We start from the raw sequence: 18213 nt of genomic DNA, 5'->3' as shown, positions 1-18213 counted from the left end.
AGGAGAATAGAATTCAGTTACAATCTTTTTTTTGGAGGGAAAACGGCAGGTGTTCTGCCAAATCAATTAAGTAGGAGAATAGAATTCAGTGACAGGCTAGAGAGAAACTAGCTGACATGGAGACAAAGGGAAAAACAAAAATGCCAACAAACTAAGCTCTAAAAATGACTAATCGTTGATATCCGGCTGGGCGCCTGGCTCGTCTCCTCCTTCCCTTTCATGCAAGTATGCTCCTAGGAGAAACAAATCATCTTTCATCAGCTCCAGGATTTGACGTTCAGGCATGAAAGACTTTTGGAACACCCTACGACATCGTTCTTTCCAGATATGCCAAGCTCCATAGATGGCCACTATCCCCAAGGCAGTAAGAATCATCTGGTGGTATGTGTTTCCCTCTTGAAACCTGCATTGCGAACTCAGGTCACAACTGAGATTGATCTTCCTCTTCATTGTGTTTCCATGGATGAAGCTACTGTTCTTCTCGCCATTGTGGACACTAAAGAACTTCAAGCAGGTAACAAAAAAATTCATCATGGTCCTTGTTCAGTGGTCTAATATGCCTTCATCTTGGGTTACCTGGGAGAACAAGAACAGACTATTTGAAGATTATCCGAATTCACCTGCTGACATATCGTGCTAGATCCGCCACTTCAGGCAAGCAAGTGGAGAGGAATGTCACGCACCCGACAAGGACCCAGGCGGCAATGACTGAAGCGGTCAGGTCGGACCATGTAGAAACTAACCTGCTTCTGTCCAGTGCAAAGGCCACCGGGCCTATGTAATCTGGGATAGCGGGGGGTCGGGTATGATGGATGTATGCTGTAGCTTTGACTACTTTCCCCTCTCTTGTTTATCTCCCTTCTCAACGTTCTCTTCTCTTGTATTCAAAATATAATGAATTTTGTCTCTAATTCACTGTGTGTGACAACTGTGAGTTAAGACCGTGATACGTGTGTAGGAGCTTCCAGACTTGGAAGGCAGTGTTGCGTGGGTGGAACTGATCGATGACGGTGAGCAGCTCGTTGGAGATATTGGCATAGGTCCAGAGGACTATGGTGGCATCTTCATGCCGCCATTTGGGCCGCGCGCCTTCTTGACACGGTGTTGCACATGAAAGTTACTTAGAACGAAGTGGAAGAATTCTTTCCATTTGGAGTAGTTGTTTGCCGCGAGATCGAGCTTGAAGTTGGTTTAGCCTGTGATGATGTGGTGCATGTACGGTGCAGGGTGGGCGGTGGGCAACACCATGATCGAGTTAGTCGAAGTTGATGAACTCGTGAAGATATGGGTGCAGAGTCGCGCCATGGAGAGTCCAATGACAGGTTCGGATGAGGCACCCATGGCGGCGCTGAGAGGCAACACAGACAAGAGGTTCATAAGATGTCCTTGCTAAAATGTAGTGTATATAATTAATATATTTTTAAAAAGTAAAACATGTAAAATTTAACCAAGCTTATTGAGAAAATTATCTATATCTACAAAACCAAATGTATACCATATAAAAATATACATCATGACTAATCTAATGGTATTGATTTGGTAATCTATATGTTGATATTTTTATCTACACCTACATAATTGCCCAAACTTTACCTCCTTTGATTTTTCAAAAAAATTATATACACTACATTTTGTAAAGGAGGATACTTCGTTAGTGCTATCTATTGATTCAAGCGCTGAACCGTGACCTACGTCTTGGGGCATTAATTAGGTCTCAACTTGTCCATCGCTTTGTTGGTCCTTCCGATTCCGCCGACGGTGGCCGTGGTGTTCCTCGAGCCGGTGGTGCTCGACGGCAACGACGCCGATCTGTTTATTTTGTCGACTCCGCCGAATGTCTAGTGTTTACGACCCAACATTTCCTTCTCTGGGCCACACAGCTTTTGGGATCGACGTCGCCCGGTTGCTTGGGCAGATACCACTTTCTCGTTCCAGCAACAGCGCGGAACTCCAGCAGCAACATCCATTGCCATTAGAGATGATGGAGGAGACTCTTATAGATTGGGCGCGGTTATTAACAGGGCTACATAGATCAGGTTAGCGTCTTAGCTTCAGAAGTAAACATCCTCCAAAACATCGGCTAAGAGCATCTCCAGTCATGTTCCCAAAGCATTCTCAACGAACTTTTGAAGCGCGCTGGATAGATAAGTGCGCAGTCGCTTGGCCCAAAGATCTTTTCTGTCCAGTGCGGCTCAATACCGTGTTCGACGTCCTGATGCCATCCCCGCTACATAATACTCGTTACGGGCGCGCCGGACACAATGCCGAAGGCGGCGTGGCGAGTGGTTGTCATCGACACAAATCACGCAGCGACAACTTTCCATAATGGTAGCAACTATTTTCGAGGTGGAGGCAGGTGAGAAGTCCCATTATCGCTGCATCTTCTCAACGCGTCACGACGGCCCTAATGCGGCAGCCCTCCTTCCCGCCCTTTCTCCGCCGCTTCCCGAGTCACATCGGCCTATAAAACCCCCTTCCTTCTCTATCGCCACCACAGTCGCCGCCGTAGCACAAGACCCCTCCATCACCACAAAAAATGCCGCAGCGCCATGCAACGACGTACTCCATACTGGGTCGCAACAACCGCGCTCTGGGACCTCCACATCCACCTCCATCGGCGGAAGAACCTATGCCGCCGCCGGTTGAGCCTGAGCTCGACGAGGCTGACATGGAGGAGTTCGCGGACCTTGACACGTTGTTCATGGCTGACGCGGTGGGGGAGGTGGCGACACCGGCGAAGGAGGACAACGACGACCTAGAGGACTGGAGTGACGGGCTGGACCCGGAGGAGAAGTCGGCAGAGCAGAAGGCCATCGTCAAGTCCTACGAGTTGCTGAAGAAGCTCTAGGACGACCCCCGCGCCCGAGAGTAGTAGTTTGACGCCACATGGCAGCACATCATCGGAATCTCCATCGAGCATGCACCTACTGAGCAGGTGCCTCGCCTCTTCATGGTGGCCAAGAGGTAGAGGCTCCTTGAGGAGGCGCAGGAAAGCCGAGCGCGTGATACTGCGCTTCGAAAGGAGCGGCGGGCACGAGCGCATCAGAGGAGGAAGGGGAATGACGACACGTCGAGCACCTCGAAAGACGGCAAGTAGACTAGGTTTTAGGTTGAAGTTAGCAACTTTCATTCAGTTTTGTAAACATATAACAAAATTTGAATAAAAACTTTAATCCTCACCGTATTGTCTTGCAAACGGACATTCCCCAAACACGGTACGAAGTGCGAAGTGGCAGCAGCCTCCAAATGAACGATCCAACGATCCAACCTGACGCTTTTGCCAAATGTCATTTAAACCCAACCTGACGCTTTTGCCAAATGTCATTTAAACGACTGATCTGGCGCGTCGTTTGGGGACGCGAGTGGAAATGCTCTAGTCGTTTGGGGACGCAAGTGGAGATGCTCTAGCACCTGCTACACCTTTGCTAAGCTTAAAAATGACAAGTCTTTTTGGCAAACGGTTGCAAACTATTGTCGACTTCACAACCTCGAAAACGATCATAACATCCTCTTGGAAGTAGCAATGCCAAAACATTCGAGTACAATAATTCTTCGCAGTGCCTTGCTTAAAAAAATAATTCTCCGCGGTGCGAGTTTCAAGCACCTATCAGCAAAACAAATGTAATATGAATTCAATGGTAATTCCCTGACCATGTACAATGAAGCTACAACACACCCTTATTTGTGATATTAACACCGGAAAAGGGGAAGTGTGCGATTGGCCCAGGGTGATGAACCAGAGTTTATTTCACTTCCCCAACTTTTACAAGACATCCATTTCTGTTCCCTAGTCACACAAATAAATAAATAAATTGAACTGATATCTACACTATGAACAACTAAGAATTGAATGGGAGGCAACACTTCTCCAGATATCGAGAAAGCATTTGAAACAGGTCCAGCCCTTCTTCCTCGACAGGCATGGCAGGTGGAGTAAGTGGAAGTTCTGAAGGCAGATGTTGGTGAAACGAATCTACAGCAGCCGCAACACCGTCTTCATTCCCTATTGCTATTGCCAATTCCATTGATCGGGATTTCACCTTCACGAAAGTACATGAATGGACCAGTTAAAACAATATATCTGTCTGCTCATTACCAAAGAATGTGTTTATATATCATAAGATTATCAGATTATTAAATATCTCCCCTTAAACAGATTCAGATTAGTAGCATATAATTCCCCATGTAGTGAAAGATGACAAATGAACACATCATAAGTGACTAGAAAAAGAGAACAGAGCAAGAGCATGAAAAGGAGTACTACCTCAGGATCAAGCATGAATCTTATTGCATTTGAAAGGCCCTCCGTAGTAAGCTCTGTTACACGAATAGGTGCAGGACCCACACCACGTGCATGAATTAACTCACCCCAGAAGAACTGATCGCCAAAAAAGGGCACTATGGTGGTTGGACACTGTTAAGAGCATGAAGAGTAGTCAGGACAGTCACAAAAGATTGGTGATACTGAATGATAAGGAAATGTAAGTTTCTTAGAGCAGATTGAAGGTCTTGTACACTGAGTATGATGTGCATAGCAAGCATCAGGATAAAAAATTACAGATTATCTTGTCAGATGAACCTTTCATTATGAACGTCACGTGCTCTGGTTCTGTTCCAGTGGTGACTGGTGTGTACCATGTTTTGTGCCAAAAAATTCCGAAGGGCATCATGTGCTAAGACATCTTATGTTCTTTCAACCTCTATTAGTACTGCAGACTAGTAGGCTAGTAGCTTACCCCAGCAATCAGGCCTGCAGCTGTGGTACCTGCTCCACCATGATGGACCTGGTAAACAAACATACAACCTGATCAGTAATGTGTATGCGGAAACATAAGTACAATGTAGTTTCAGAAGACAGTCCGAAGCAAAATTAGAATCAGAAATTCTGGTGCAGAATACTATTGTAATATAAGCATAAGAGGAGGAAGCTCTTCAGAACATGTCCCTAACATTCCAAGTTAGCACTATTAGCTGTGGTGAATTGCTGTGTTGACTAAACAAGGCATTCAACATCGAAATAGTCTATTAAAACAGTCAGACCACCCAAGATGGTGGTCCAACCAACAAACCGCCCGCATCACTAGTTCGATTTTCAGAAACTACGGATATTAACATAACTGAAATGTGTCAAGTTAGTATGTAGGTTACTCCAAAAAAAAAATCTTACTAGATACTGGTGATGTCTGATACTGTATGCTAATTCGAGGATTTTAGTATTAAATAAATTTAATAACTGTTTATACAAGTTGTTACCACGAAAAAGTTACGCACATACATGAAGTAGAAAGGTCATGTTTACACAGAAGAAGAAAACTTATCGTTCAATGCATGCTTTCATCCACTAGATGCTCTCCAGCAGCCAAAACAATTGTAAGCGAGAAAGATTCATGATGTTAAAAATGAATGAGCTGCTGACATGATACTAATTTATGACTTCTGACATGTAGAGAAAAGTTCTTCCATAACTTTTTTTATTTTTCTTTTGGCATTACAAGAATGCACGAATTCAATAGCCTGCTGGTATCACTTCATGAAATTTCCTGCAAGTCAACAAACGGTGGTGTTGAAATAGTAAACTCACTACTGCAGTACAGCGAGGAAACAGCCAGTCATGGGGGCAATCCTCCACAATGAAGACGTCAACTGGAACTTCTGAAACTGCAGGCGCAAGTTGGACAAATAAATAACAAGGCAGATGGACAAAATGTGAACGAAGAGTAACTATTTTCTAACTACCTTCGTAAATCTCTACGAAATGTAAGAAACATCAATGCTATAGAAGAGCGCCCATATGGTCGCGTACGCACTACTCGCATGCTACAGAATATATCAGAATATGGTATGCACAATATGAACACTGGTTGTTAAATTGATTAATAGGCACTTACAACTTCCAAGATCTCCCCAACCACGGCTAATGATTCCTCTCTGTCCTGTTTCTCTTAGAGCATCCAATATGATAGTAGTGACCTTTTTTTCATCATCAAGAGGCTTCAAACACAAAATAAACCACATAATAAGAATTAGATATTTATACTCTTACATAAAAAACAAAAGCAGACAAAATAGGTCTGGCAATATTCTACTAGCCCATTTTAATTTTGGAAGAGTAATAATAAACCAGATGTGGAAGTGACGTTGTTATGATTCCAGGAGTAGGGGAGGGGATCAAGGTCAGCGCTAGTTCGATTTTGTGCCAAAAAATGAGTGCATATGTAGCCATCAAGCCAAGATTTTCCAGTCTCACGCAGCCCACTCGGCTAGTCCTGCCTGGTAACTCATCTTACTCAGGTCAAACCCTCCCCCATTCCTTCTGTGAGCATTTTCCCTCACTCACCTGCCCGAAGCAGTGCTGCGCCTCAGACGCACATGCCAACCCACAACCATAACCCACGACGTGGCCACCAAGGTGAGCAGCAGCAGGCAGCAAGACACATGCACCTCCATTTATATGGAGTACAGGTCCTTTGCGTTTTCTCGAAAAAAAATTATATGGAGTACCAGATAGTCCTGGCTCGATTGGAAAGTAAACAAAATTCCAAGGGCTGTTTTGGTTTCTTCCTGGTTTCTGGGTCTTGCCGTTAGGTGTGTTCGGTGCTTTAACTTTGTTTTTTCCCTCTCTGAATGCTTCTTCTAGGTACAAATGACCAAGAAAAAATATATATTCATGAAGGGATGAATCAACAATTCCATTACTCTCCTACTAAAGCCGAAGACATCTGATCTTACAATCTAGGCAGGTTATCCAATATTTAAGCGGTATCAGATACATTTACATGATTAGTAATGATATCATAATGACTCAGTATGGTCGTTCATAAAACTAAGTACGGCCACTAGCATGATTTTGAGTTGTTGAAGGTTTAGACTGGTGAAGCGTGTCATCATCCTTCATAAAACTAAGTAAAAGATATAAATATATGTCTTGGATAAATAGTATGTTTACTATGTGAAAAAAGATGAAGAATATTGGGATGCGAACTTGCGATTAAGAACGGTGAAAACATGTTCAAGAAAGATAACTACAGTTCAAGCCTTCAAGGAACCAAAGAACCAGGGGTGTAACTTTTTACGGTAGAACAAAATGTAATACCAGGTACCAAAAGATATGCATTACAGTAGAATTGATAAATATAATAGAAAATGAGATAAAATACAAGATTACTGAACTGTTTTAGAATCATCGTAATACATTTTTGCACAGGGTCCATACCATGCTACCAAAACCAATGTATATTGGTTCAGGCCCTTGTTGTAACCACTGTGAAAGCTGTAGTGGTGGTTGGTACTTTGTGCCAAGATTCAAGAAGCAGAATCCTACAACATCCACTAGAGAGCCCCAGTCTGCAGACAAGAATGTAGTTAATACAGCCAATATAAAACAGATTGTTAAAGCATAAAATTTGCAAAAAATAAAGAACAATCTGTTTGCATCAGCTAGAGCTAGCAAATGACTAATCTAAAACACAACATTTTTATGTAAACAATAGGGAAGGACCCTGTTGAAATACATACTGATAATATAATATAATGTACAACAGTAAGAGCTAAGGATCCAATGAGAAAAACTGCAAACAGAAGTCAAGGACTGGCCCAGCTAAGAAACAGGATAGAGCGACTCGTTGGAAGATTTCAAGGTTCAAGAAAGCGTTAAGCGTAATTGGTGCGGTGGCCTTCCGCTTAGCGCTTCAGCGTGCATAAGCGGCGCTTTTTTCCTCTTTTTTCCGCTTTTCTCCGCTTAAGCGCTTATGCAATCGATGCGGAAGGCCTCCGCAATGTGCTTCAGCGCGCATAAGTGACGCTTTCTTCCGCTTTCCTGAACCTTGGAAGATTTTCCTCAAAACATGACCAACTGATCCTCCTCTTCCTTCGAAACATGAAGCATAAACCTCGAGTTCTGGGAACCCATCCAATTAGACAAAACTTCAATCATCTGCTTGGGCATTCTAGCTTTCACCCATTCCGATTCAACTGGTAATAATGCTCCCAATGATGCTTATTTGGTGGATCCTTGGGTACATAACCTTTCATCAACCCAAAATAAAGTTTGAAGAGTTTTGTCCCCTCAAACGTTAATAAGTAAGATGCACTTTGGCCAAATTTAAGACCAGAAAGGAATGTATCTGAATACTTAAAGATAGTAGATGCATGGATTTACACCCAACATAAGCAGAAAAATGTAGAAGCATGTTGCATAATGGTTAAACATGTGAACAATTAATTTCAAATTCATTAACTCGTAAATAGTGAAGATCACAAAGTTAAATAAAGTAATATCAGGATACCCTTTGGCTTCGGCATAAGGTGAGGACTCCACATGTATCCTGTAGGTAAATGTGATATGGATCCATGGTATGTGCTGAAGTAAGCTATGGGGGCCAAGTTTAACTTCTTTCTGAAATCATTTATGAATCCTCTTGTGCCCCACCAGATTATTAGATCCACAATAAGATAAGATAGCTGAATGTGAGGGGGTAAAGATGTCAGAATCTGAATATCCATATCTTGAGTGAAAAAATAGATATAGAACAATTTCATCGTCATGGACAAGAAAGGGACCAATTTACATGTTTAAACTGCATGCACACAATAGTGAAAAGTTAAGGCTGTACCCTGTAGGTTGCGCTCTGAGGCGTCCGTGCCAGTGGATGAGGGAACTCATTTGTTGGCCTGCCTACAAATATTAGCAATTAGGAAAACACATATAACAACCTTACTTAAACAGTAAAACATAAATATTAGTTCAAAAAAAGTTAACCATAATTATTTATTAAAATGTACAGTAGTGTTCTACTTTTTACAGTATCATTAAGTCAATCTATGTGATACACTGTGAATACAATTTCTATTGGGAATACATGACATTGTGAGCACTGTAGCCAGAGATAAGCTGACATGCATGAGAGACATGCTTAATATCTAGTAAAAAGTTCAAGATTAGTGAATTTTGACTATAGGTTACTTAGATATTAGATTAGCAGATGTAGAAGGAAAGGTATAACAATCAGATTACGAATACATGCACAGGAAGTGAGTTTCTTGACTGAAATTATAATTTGCAAATAATAGTCCTCACTAATCAATGGACTTTCCCCAGGAGTCTACTATGGTAGCTGTTGAAGTATACTTTAAGGGATGGGGAAAACTATTCTTGGTTAGACAAGTAAACAGAACAAAGAGTGTAACTTTGGGTATATTCTGGTGGTATAATATGAGCAGTTCCAGAGGGATTTCATAGTAAGAAAAAATCCCTCCCTTTCAGTTTTTAAGCACCCAGATATTTTAAGATTTACTTTGACCATCAATTAGATCAATAATATATGAGTTATATTATATGCGATAAAAATACAATTTGAAACTTCTTTCAAATGTGAATTAGATGGTAATACCTGTTTTGTGGCATATAACTTAAATTATCAAAGTTAGTCTTGAAACACGTTCATGCCTTATAAACTTATAAGGAGGGAGCACTATTCTAAGTTTCTAACACAACCAATGGCAACTGAGACACACGCAAAAAATCAATGTAAATGTTTTCACTGGATAAACATGATGACATATTTAAGATTGTGAAATGTTTGACTTACGTCCATGGAAAAGTAAAGAAGATGTGTAGAGGTACCCCAAGTGCCTCAGCAATATGCAGATGTCCTGAAATAATAGCAATATGCAAAGTTTCAGTTACACTGTATATACATGCTGTATGATGCACAAGATGCCACATGCCAGAAAGGTAAATGATTACATACACCATAAGGTCAATTAACCATTTGAAGGAAAAAATAATTCAGTCTTCAGTGAAACGGAGAAGACACACAACTAGAGAAGAACATCCAATCTGAGGCTGATGCACATTCTATAAATTGGTGTTGTTTTCCATGTAGTTAATGTTTGTAGGATAGTGGGCAGCTTGCACAGACTTTCAAACCTGAACATGTAGTAAGGATTCCTCATGTTTACTTACTTGTACTGAGAACACTGACTTGTCTTCTTTTTGTGTCTTACGAAAAAATTACATACTGGTACATCTCAATTGTGGCATTCATTGAAATATTGAAGATATCAGGGTAAAAGCAAGTAAAGTTGGACATAATAAAACATTGGTGTGCACGAACAAATCAAGAACTGTACAGCAGACTTATTGGCTTTAAATGAATGCAAAATACTAAGTAGTCCCATTAACTTAGAAAACCAGAATTGCTGCGTGATGGTTTTTGAGTCGCTGTATAGGTGCCATGTCGTTTTTTTCTCAAAATCACGGCAATTCATGACTATACAGCGACTTATGGAGACTATACAGCAACTTTCATCGACTATACACCAAATCACAGGGCTGGCAACTAACTTTTGAGTCGCGACTCAAAAATCTTGGCTGCGTTACAAGCCAACCGAGTTTAATGTATAAAGTAGTCTCTATGTTATGATTAACATAGGTAACCAGAGGCAATACTTACTTAAGAAATTAGGAATCTGCACATATAATGGAACAATGATGATATCAAAGTTCATAACGAATATGACTATATTCCATATACAGATGTATATTCTGCACCGTCTAACCACACAACTAAAGAGAATTTACATGTATTTTTTTGGAAAACATGTTAACTGAGTTAGCAAAGGTATACAGAAATGTTACAACATGGAATAAAGGAGTGTAGTGACGGACAGACCCACCTAAAGCAGGAGGATTTGCTATTATTGCCTGAGCTCTGAAAGGTGTTCCAGTATCCAAATCAGGTTCTGTGCATGCAGGTAGAAGAGAGAAAATGATTTCCTTGACCTGCTTTCTTTGAACAGAAATCTCATTGGGCGCAAGCATTAAAAATCCTTTGTTTTTTGTCATGTCTGCAGATGAAAATGCACCCCTTACAAATCGAATGTGAGTATGTGCATGCATTCTTACACAATCTACTTGCTTAAGAATTGCATGTATTTTGTTTCTTAAGGGACAATGTTATTTCATCATTAAATAAAAGGTTGGATTATCATATGCAGTGCCATTCTAACAATATACATAATATAAGGTCAATAGACAGCAAACCATACACTGAGCCATAATACGGGGATCACCACCCAATGGGTAAAAATCAACACCAGCTGACTTCACAAAAGTACGGAAGTTGACATGAGATGCCAATCTAACATGGTGACCAAATTCCTGCGAAAATACCATTTTTTTATTACGAAGAAGAACATAGACTGATGTAGCAGGTACAAATGAAAACGGAGGGATTTTGTAACATATATTTCTTCATCTTTGTGGAGATCCTGTAAGATATCATGATTATTTTGTATAATTGAAAATTCGAACATAAGTACATATGTTTCTCTCTTCTTTGTGAACAGCTAGTGGGGAATTAAACCAAGCACTGCCAAGGTAGATGATGCCAGATTAGTCACAAGCATGTAAGAACACAAACTCACTTTTTTTCTTTTTAACAATGACAAGTTAACGAGGCTGCTATTTAATTTTGGGGAGAACACCTTATGCATGTAAAATTAGTGCTACACAAATGTTGGACATGTCAAATTTTGTGTAGAGCTGCAGATGAGTACGCAATCACCGTAGCAGTAGAGCCTCTAAGGATTTCAAAGAATAGCAAACAGGCATCAGCTCGCTCATAATAGACTGCTGGGCAGACAGTAATGATTCCATCTTCTAAAGATTCCAGAGAAATAGTGATAGGAACTCCCAATTAATTTGTGTGCATACTAGTAACATACTGAAATACCATATGCATTTTCATTAATGCGAGTTTGTTTATTGGAACTCCCAATTAATTTGTGTGCATACTAGCAACATATTGAAATATCATATGCGTTTTCATTAATGCGAGTTTGTTTATTGGAATCTCTAATAGGTGGTTTGCAAGTTCACTTGCCTGAAGTCGTTTAGCTAATGCAATAAATGGCTGAACATCCCCTCGTGTTCCAACTACAAGCATAACAATCTTCAACTTTGGCACAGACTTTCTCAATCCAGATGTGACTTCTTCAGCATCACGTTGCACAGAAGCAAAAGCATCGATCTCTGAGAGTTCAGAGGCAACAAGGGCACTACGTGTCAAATCTACCTCCAGTGTACCATCTTTCTGGATCTTTACCAACTTCTCAACTATCTTCATCTGAAAGAAGAAACAACAAAGAATAATTATAACACATAGTAGGAGCAAACAGGCTAAAACCCAACAGAGTATAGAACTTTGCTATTTGTAGGTCCAATATGACATGTGAATATGTTATTGTAACCCTGGATAAGTACAATGGAAAGGGAAAAAACCTTGCTATTGCAAGATGCCATTTCCATTAGGATAGAACATGGAACTGTAGCTTCCTGGATGTCCACAAAATTCTCCTCAACTAAAGCCAAGCTCTACTCCACCAGATTGTGGTAAGCCGCACACCAAACCCAGATCAACCCATTACCGGCACCAACATAACTAGCACAAAGTAAAGAGATAAAGTAGAGTAGATAGAGCGATAACTGCAGCTATATATGCATCATCACCAACTCCGACTATCAGCCACGTTTGCCTAGGTTGCTTTTTTGAGAGACAAGGCGCGACAATGGAATTGTGCGGGTGCATTTCGGTTGCGAGTTGTTCTCCCAGCTGACTGGGATGTGCACTAATTTTCTATTTTGCGTTGAGTTGTAAGCAGCTCCCTTGGGCTTGACTATTCTTTCTACCTCTTCAATACATCGAGAATTTTCTCCAGGGAAAAATATATCATGAGGTGAATGAAACTACTGCATCAATTACGAAAATACAGACAAACTGACAATTTGACAGTGTGTCAACGATGTACTTAATGGGCAATGACGTAAAATAGAGAGGTATTAAAGGATGTGCTTACCTTCTCATTTTCTGATAGCATATCCAGCGTGAGGTCGCACTTAAGCAACCTATCGGAGTGGGATCTTACAAATGGATGCTCTCGCCCCTTAAAAGAATGAAAAGTTGCAGTTGTGGATTTGCTATGCCCGAATACTGTTGAAGACCAGAATAATAGTACTATAAGCAAATGATGTTTCAGAGCAAAAAATACACATACAGAGCAAGCTATCATAATTCTATTGTGCACATTTGACCAGAAAAAAATGACTTTATTCTGAATAGAGTGCAAGCTGGCTTTATCAATCAACCCACCTGATGGATTTGGAAACTATACTGCAACATTAACATCTTAGACACATGATTTTGCATGATGTCCTGTAGTCCCTCTCGAACCAATGATAACTTCTTTTAGGAGGAACTAGAAGCAAACCCCATAACTTGATACACATACTCCATAAACATAAAGAGAGGACATGACTGGAATGAACCATATAAACAAAAATCTAGACAATGTAATGATAACCCGATCCATTAGTTCTCTATAGCAGGAGCAAAAGGCTAGAGCAGGCCAACCTGCATCTCAAGCGTTGCCTCTGTATCCAGTCCTTGCACCTAGACTGACACCGTGACACCCTTTTTTTTTTGTCTTGACACACTGAACACTACATTTTAGTTTACACCTGGGCCTGAACACCCCTTCAACAGGAGGTCAACTTGGCTAAAGCCTCAAGCGAGCTCTTGTTTTAGATCGTAACCACCCAATACTATATACCACAGGATCGATCACACATTTACATGGGTAGTGATACTGAACTTGGCTACACCAAGGTTTGACTTTATGAAATTCTTGCAGATCAACAAAAACAAATCTCGAAGCTAACCTTCCCGGCGCGAGGAGGGGAACCCGTCGGCGTCGACCGATCCGGAGAACCTCTCGTCCATGGTGCTCAGCACGAACTCCCGCGTCCCCTCCGCGAAGGACGACGAGGATCCCACCATATCCTGGCCTCCTTTCCTCCTCCGAAGGTCGCCGCTCCCGCTGCCCTCTCCCGCCGACGCCTCGCCGTTGCACCTCATACCCCCTGTCCGCGTGGCCGACGACGACTTGGTTAACCTGACCGCGCTGCTACCGGCGTCCGCGGCACCGCGCTCGCATTGGCCGCGCCGCCGGGAGACGAGAGCTTCGAGGTTCTTGGGACTTGGGAGGGGGCGCGGCGCGAGCGCGGCGGAGAGGGACGGGCAACTGCGTGGCTGCCGGCTCGCGAGGTTGACTCGTTGCCGAGAAGGTGGGCAGCTCAGCTAGGCAGAGGCGTTTTGCTAGGCTGGCGAGGAACGGCAGGTGGCGCCGCGTTTGAGGAAAAAGACGAGATTTTGATCTTAGATTCCGATCCGGTGGTGGACCTTTTTTTTTCTTTGAAGAGAGAGAACGGTGATGGCCCGGGTGGGTGAATAGAGTCAATGGACCTCCTGGCGAGTGGCCTGGGCCTGGCGAGTAGCCATCGTTGCGTTTGCTTTTTTTTAAGGGGCTACAGCATCTCTAAACTGGGCCGAAACTGTAAAAATATGGATGATTTATAGTTTCGGCTTGGTTTCGGCCATAGATCAGAGCCTATATACTCGGCCGGCCCATAAAAGATTAGCAGGGCCCACGTCCAGGCAAAAGCTCTCGCGCCCGTTCCGTCGAGGAGCACACCGCGTAGGTCCGTTCCGAGGGCGCTAAGAAGTGCGCCGTGCAGAAGTACAACAACGTAGGCTTGACTCCGTCGCCGTCGCTCATCGCGTACGCTGGGGAGGCGGGGTCGTCTTCCTCCTTCGCGGCCACCGTCGCTCCCCCACTCCCTCCGAGAACGATTGGGCGGCTGAAGAGGAGCAGGCGCCCACGGCGAAGGTCTTCGACGAGGCGAACTTCATCGACAATGACGAAGCCAAAGCGGTGGCCCCGAGGAGCTCCACCGCGTCTCGGCCGTGAGGTGGTCGTCTATAGGTCCACACATACGAGGAGTTGCAGCGGGAGGACACCGTCCGCCGCATCAAGGTCAAGTGTGTCGAGCTAGAGTAGGAGACCCCAACGTCACGTTAAGTCTGTCGTTGCGCCCACAGGCCACGGCGAGATATCTCGGGACCGAATTTTGGTAAATAGGTTAGGAGACGTGTAGATTTAGGTATAATCGTGTTGATTTTTCAAGGTATGCTATAAATCGAGTTGGAATGTATTGATGAACTTGATCAAGCAGGTGTTGGGAACGGGCTGGTGGTAAAGGACTACTATCGGCGCACCTGCTTGTGCGCCAGCGGTAGCTACTGCCATGATGCTCGAATAAGGGCTATGCTGATCTCTGTCCTAGAGTTGGCTTAGCGGTTCGACGGAGGTAACGACTTCTAAAGCAAGGACACGAGATGCTCAATGAGGGTCTGGTAGTCCAGATAAGTGCTCATGTTTCGTCGCAGGGTTATGTCGTGATTCCCCCATTACCTAATTAGTGGGGTGTTGTTTGTGTTTTTAGGGCATAAGGGCATGATGGGATTTTCTTCTCCCATTAATGGGTTTGTAGGTGTTGTGTTTTTTTTTGAACAGGGGTAGGGCTTGAAGGCCCTAGAAGCTTCATTTATAGCGGTGGGATGAAATTATAGCAAGGAACAGAAAAAAAACTGAAATTACAACATAGTCCTTGTTTTTTGCTAAGAGGACCTCGAAGAGAAAAATGAAACGCGATCCGGTCCTCCTCCACCGACGCCATGGTTGACCTCGAGGCAGTGGCCACCTGATCCAAACCGGGGACGAAACCACTTGATCTGGAACCGGCGTTGATGTGCCGCGCTGAAGTCCAAGATCCTCCGTAGTTGGAGGAAGAAGAAACCTCTGAGCCGGAGCTCCAGAGACGCGGAGCGGCCCCCTTGGCCAAAGGTAGCGGCGGTGCATCTCGTCGTCGCTTGGAAGCTTCCGCCGACGAAGCATAGCAACTCCCCATTTCCACCAAGCTTTAGCATCTGGTGCTGCATCAATTCCCATTTTCCCCTCGCCACCGCGGCCGTCCGGAGAAGAGGGAGATACAGAGACACATATCTCGAGCTTAGCACAAACCTGGGCTTTATTGACTCTTGTGGAGGGAAGATCTGCTCCCCTGCTCGCCTGCTCCATCCTCTGAAGCTCCAGAAGCAGGAATAGCACCTCCTCCTGCCGTGAGAGTCATGCGCCAGATCAAGGGCTCTCTCCATGCGCCGCCCGCAAGCCATGGCCGACTAATCTCCACCGGCATCACGCCAGACTGGGACGAAGCCCAAACCCTACATCTAGAAACCCTACTGCTAGTATGTACAAGCCGGCCTCCTCCCTCCCACCTACTCCGGCCAGCTAAGCCGCCGAAGAGGGAGAGAGAGGAGCCGGGAGAAGGTGGGAGATCCTCAACTGAGCGAGAGAGGAGAGAGAGGGGAAAGGGGGGAAAAGAGCGGCACTAGCTGTTTTGTAGATGTTGTGTTAGATGTTTCTATCTAGCTTCTTCACAATTCGAGTCGAGTTGTCCAAGAAAACGGGTTCAACACAAAAACCATGAAATATTAAAGGCAAACGAGTAGCTCATTTTGCTTCTTAGCTGCAAGTCCAAAGAACCTCGAATTGAATCAAAAAACAAAACTGTTTTTAAACAGTCCTCGATACAAAAAAAAAAGTTTTTGGAGAATTTACTCCATTTCCACGCTGACCCTATTCCGGAATCAAGCAAACCAGGCCAACCACGCCTTCACGCGATCGCTGCACCTGCACCAAGTATAAGTGTAAAACATCCCAAAACGACTGCTGTTCAGTAGCTTACATCTGGAATGCTAGAAATGCTGTGTTATCATCTTCAATTTTTAGAGATCCGTCACTTCCTAGCAGGTTATCGAAGCAGACAAGATCAGTGCGACGCATCAGTATCCGTCACGACAACGACAACGACGCTCCGGCGCTCCGGCGCTCCGCTGCTCTGCTGCGAGAGAGACGACGCCGGCGCAAAAGCTGCCTAGTGGCCGATGCAGAACGTGCCGCGTGGAGCGACGCTTCTAGTGGCCGTCCAGGTGCTCGTGATGACGACTCGCCGTATGATTGGGCCAGTAGGAAGGAGGCAGGATCCAGTGTGGCTGCCGGCGAGGCGACCGTGTCTGGCTAGGACAGTGCAGTGACTTTGCCACCTCCCAAAGTCAGTAACTTTGAGTCATTTACAAGTGGGGTCAAGTGGGGGTCAAGTGGGGATCAAGTGGGACTTAAATAATGAAGGGGCCACATGTCAGTGGCTCAAAGTCAGGGCAAAGTCACCCTGACAAAGTCACCCAAGCTCAATCCGTCTGGCTAGTGCGCCACTTCGTTGGCCGGAGACCTCAGACTGATACCGATGTTGGTGATCGCATGAGTATCTACTAGAGGAAAGGACAAATAGTCTCGTGCAGCATAAAATCGGTTTACAAGATTCCGAATATTATAGTATGATAATGTTGTAGCAAGGAAATCAGGAAGGGCATAGTAGAAGATGGAATATTGGGCGGAAACCCCAAATGGAGCCCAAGCTCCATGGGCCCTGTTTAAAAGTTTTGAAAATAGCTCTTTTCAAAAAAAAATGAAAATATTTTTTCCAAGTTTTGGAAAAAAAGATTTTTTTTTCAAGATTTTTCTAAAAAATCCAAAACACTGTATTTTAGTTTTCCAAAAACAAAAGGCTCCATGGAGCCCGAGCTCCATTTGTCCACACCCTTTTTACTCTTTCGCCTAACATGTGATAATGTTGTATTGCTATGGGGCTAGAAAAGTGAGGTTTTCAGTTTAATGGGAATTTTATTTCATTTTGTGCCTCTATTTCTAGCGTGTTCCACCTATATTAAAAGGATGTTGTTAGAGTGTAAAAGGAACTATATAGTTGAGTGAACCAAGCCGAGAATGATTCTTTGTTTCGCTTTGCACCGTGGAATATAAGATGGAAGGGTGGGTTTGGGAGACATCCTTTCGAGTGGTGGAGATCTATTGAAGCGAAACTGGGTCGTGGGCCGCCTAGCTCAGCCATAACACTGAAAAGCGAGGAGAAATTTGGCCCATGGAAGACAAAAAAAAGGTCTCTTCTTTGGGATGGCCTGCGGGGACGGAGCCAGCACATCAGAATTGGGTTCAGCAGAACCCAATAAAATTATGCTAATCCCTTTGTATTTTCCATTAACTTGCTCCAAATTTCCAGTTTGAACCCATATATAATACTATGCAGTGTGGTGAACCCAATAGTGAGATTTTCTAGCTTCACCACCGATGGCCCGCCCAACAGTCTAGTTGGAGCTCCGTCGATGATCCCTCCTCAACACACATAATTGTTTCAGTTTATCGTAGGGAGTGGCTAATTCTACATTGGATGAGAAT

At 43.5% G+C, this 18213-nt stretch overlaps 1 protein-coding gene across 1 annotated transcript; it reads right to left on the bottom strand.

Annotated features, from left to right (window-relative positions):
* Positions 1-3605: 3605 nt before the first annotated feature.
* Positions 3606-13916, bottom strand: LOC124660759 (sterol 3-beta-glucosyltransferase UGT80B1). Its single transcript, XM_047198575.1, has 14 exons — positions 13721-13916; positions 12859-12992; positions 11886-12128; positions 11050-11161; positions 10678-10848; positions 9588-9651; positions 8613-8670; positions 8286-8460; positions 7214-7344; positions 5889-5991; positions 5582-5658; positions 4737-4784; positions 4265-4414; positions 3606-4040 (listed from the first exon to the last, which is right to left on the bottom strand). Exons 1-14 carry the CDS (start codon positions 13914-13916, stop codon positions 3840-3842), a joined length of 1863 nt encoding a protein of 620 aa, XP_047054531.1. The 3' UTR covers positions 3606-3839.
* Between the last annotated feature and the right edge of the window lie 4297 nt (positions 13917-18213).

This window comes from Lolium rigidum, chromosome 6, assembly GCF_022539505.1.
Source record: "Lolium rigidum isolate FL_2022 chromosome 6, APGP_CSIRO_Lrig_0.1, whole genome shotgun sequence".
Taxonomy (NCBI): domain Eukaryota; kingdom Viridiplantae; phylum Streptophyta; class Magnoliopsida; order Poales; family Poaceae; genus Lolium; species Lolium rigidum.
The sequence above is the reverse complement of the archived record's forward strand: the minus strand, read 5'-3'. Positions and strand labels throughout refer to the sequence as shown.

Bases quoted from the DNA above. Each gene is read 5' to 3' on its own strand.
- LOC124660759 (XM_047198575.1), bottom strand. From the start codon at position 13,916: ATGAGGTGCAACGGCGAGGCGTCGGCGGGAGAGGGCAGCGGGAGCGGC. The intron at 12,129-12,858 runs GTAAGCACATCC...TTCTTCTTTCAG, and splicing joins TGCTATCAGAAAATGAGAAG to ATGAAGATAGTTGAGAAGTT. The intron at 9,652-10,677 runs GTGGGTCTGTCC...CTATTATTTCAG, and splicing joins AGCAAATCCTCCTGCTTTAG to GACATCTGCATATTGCTGAG.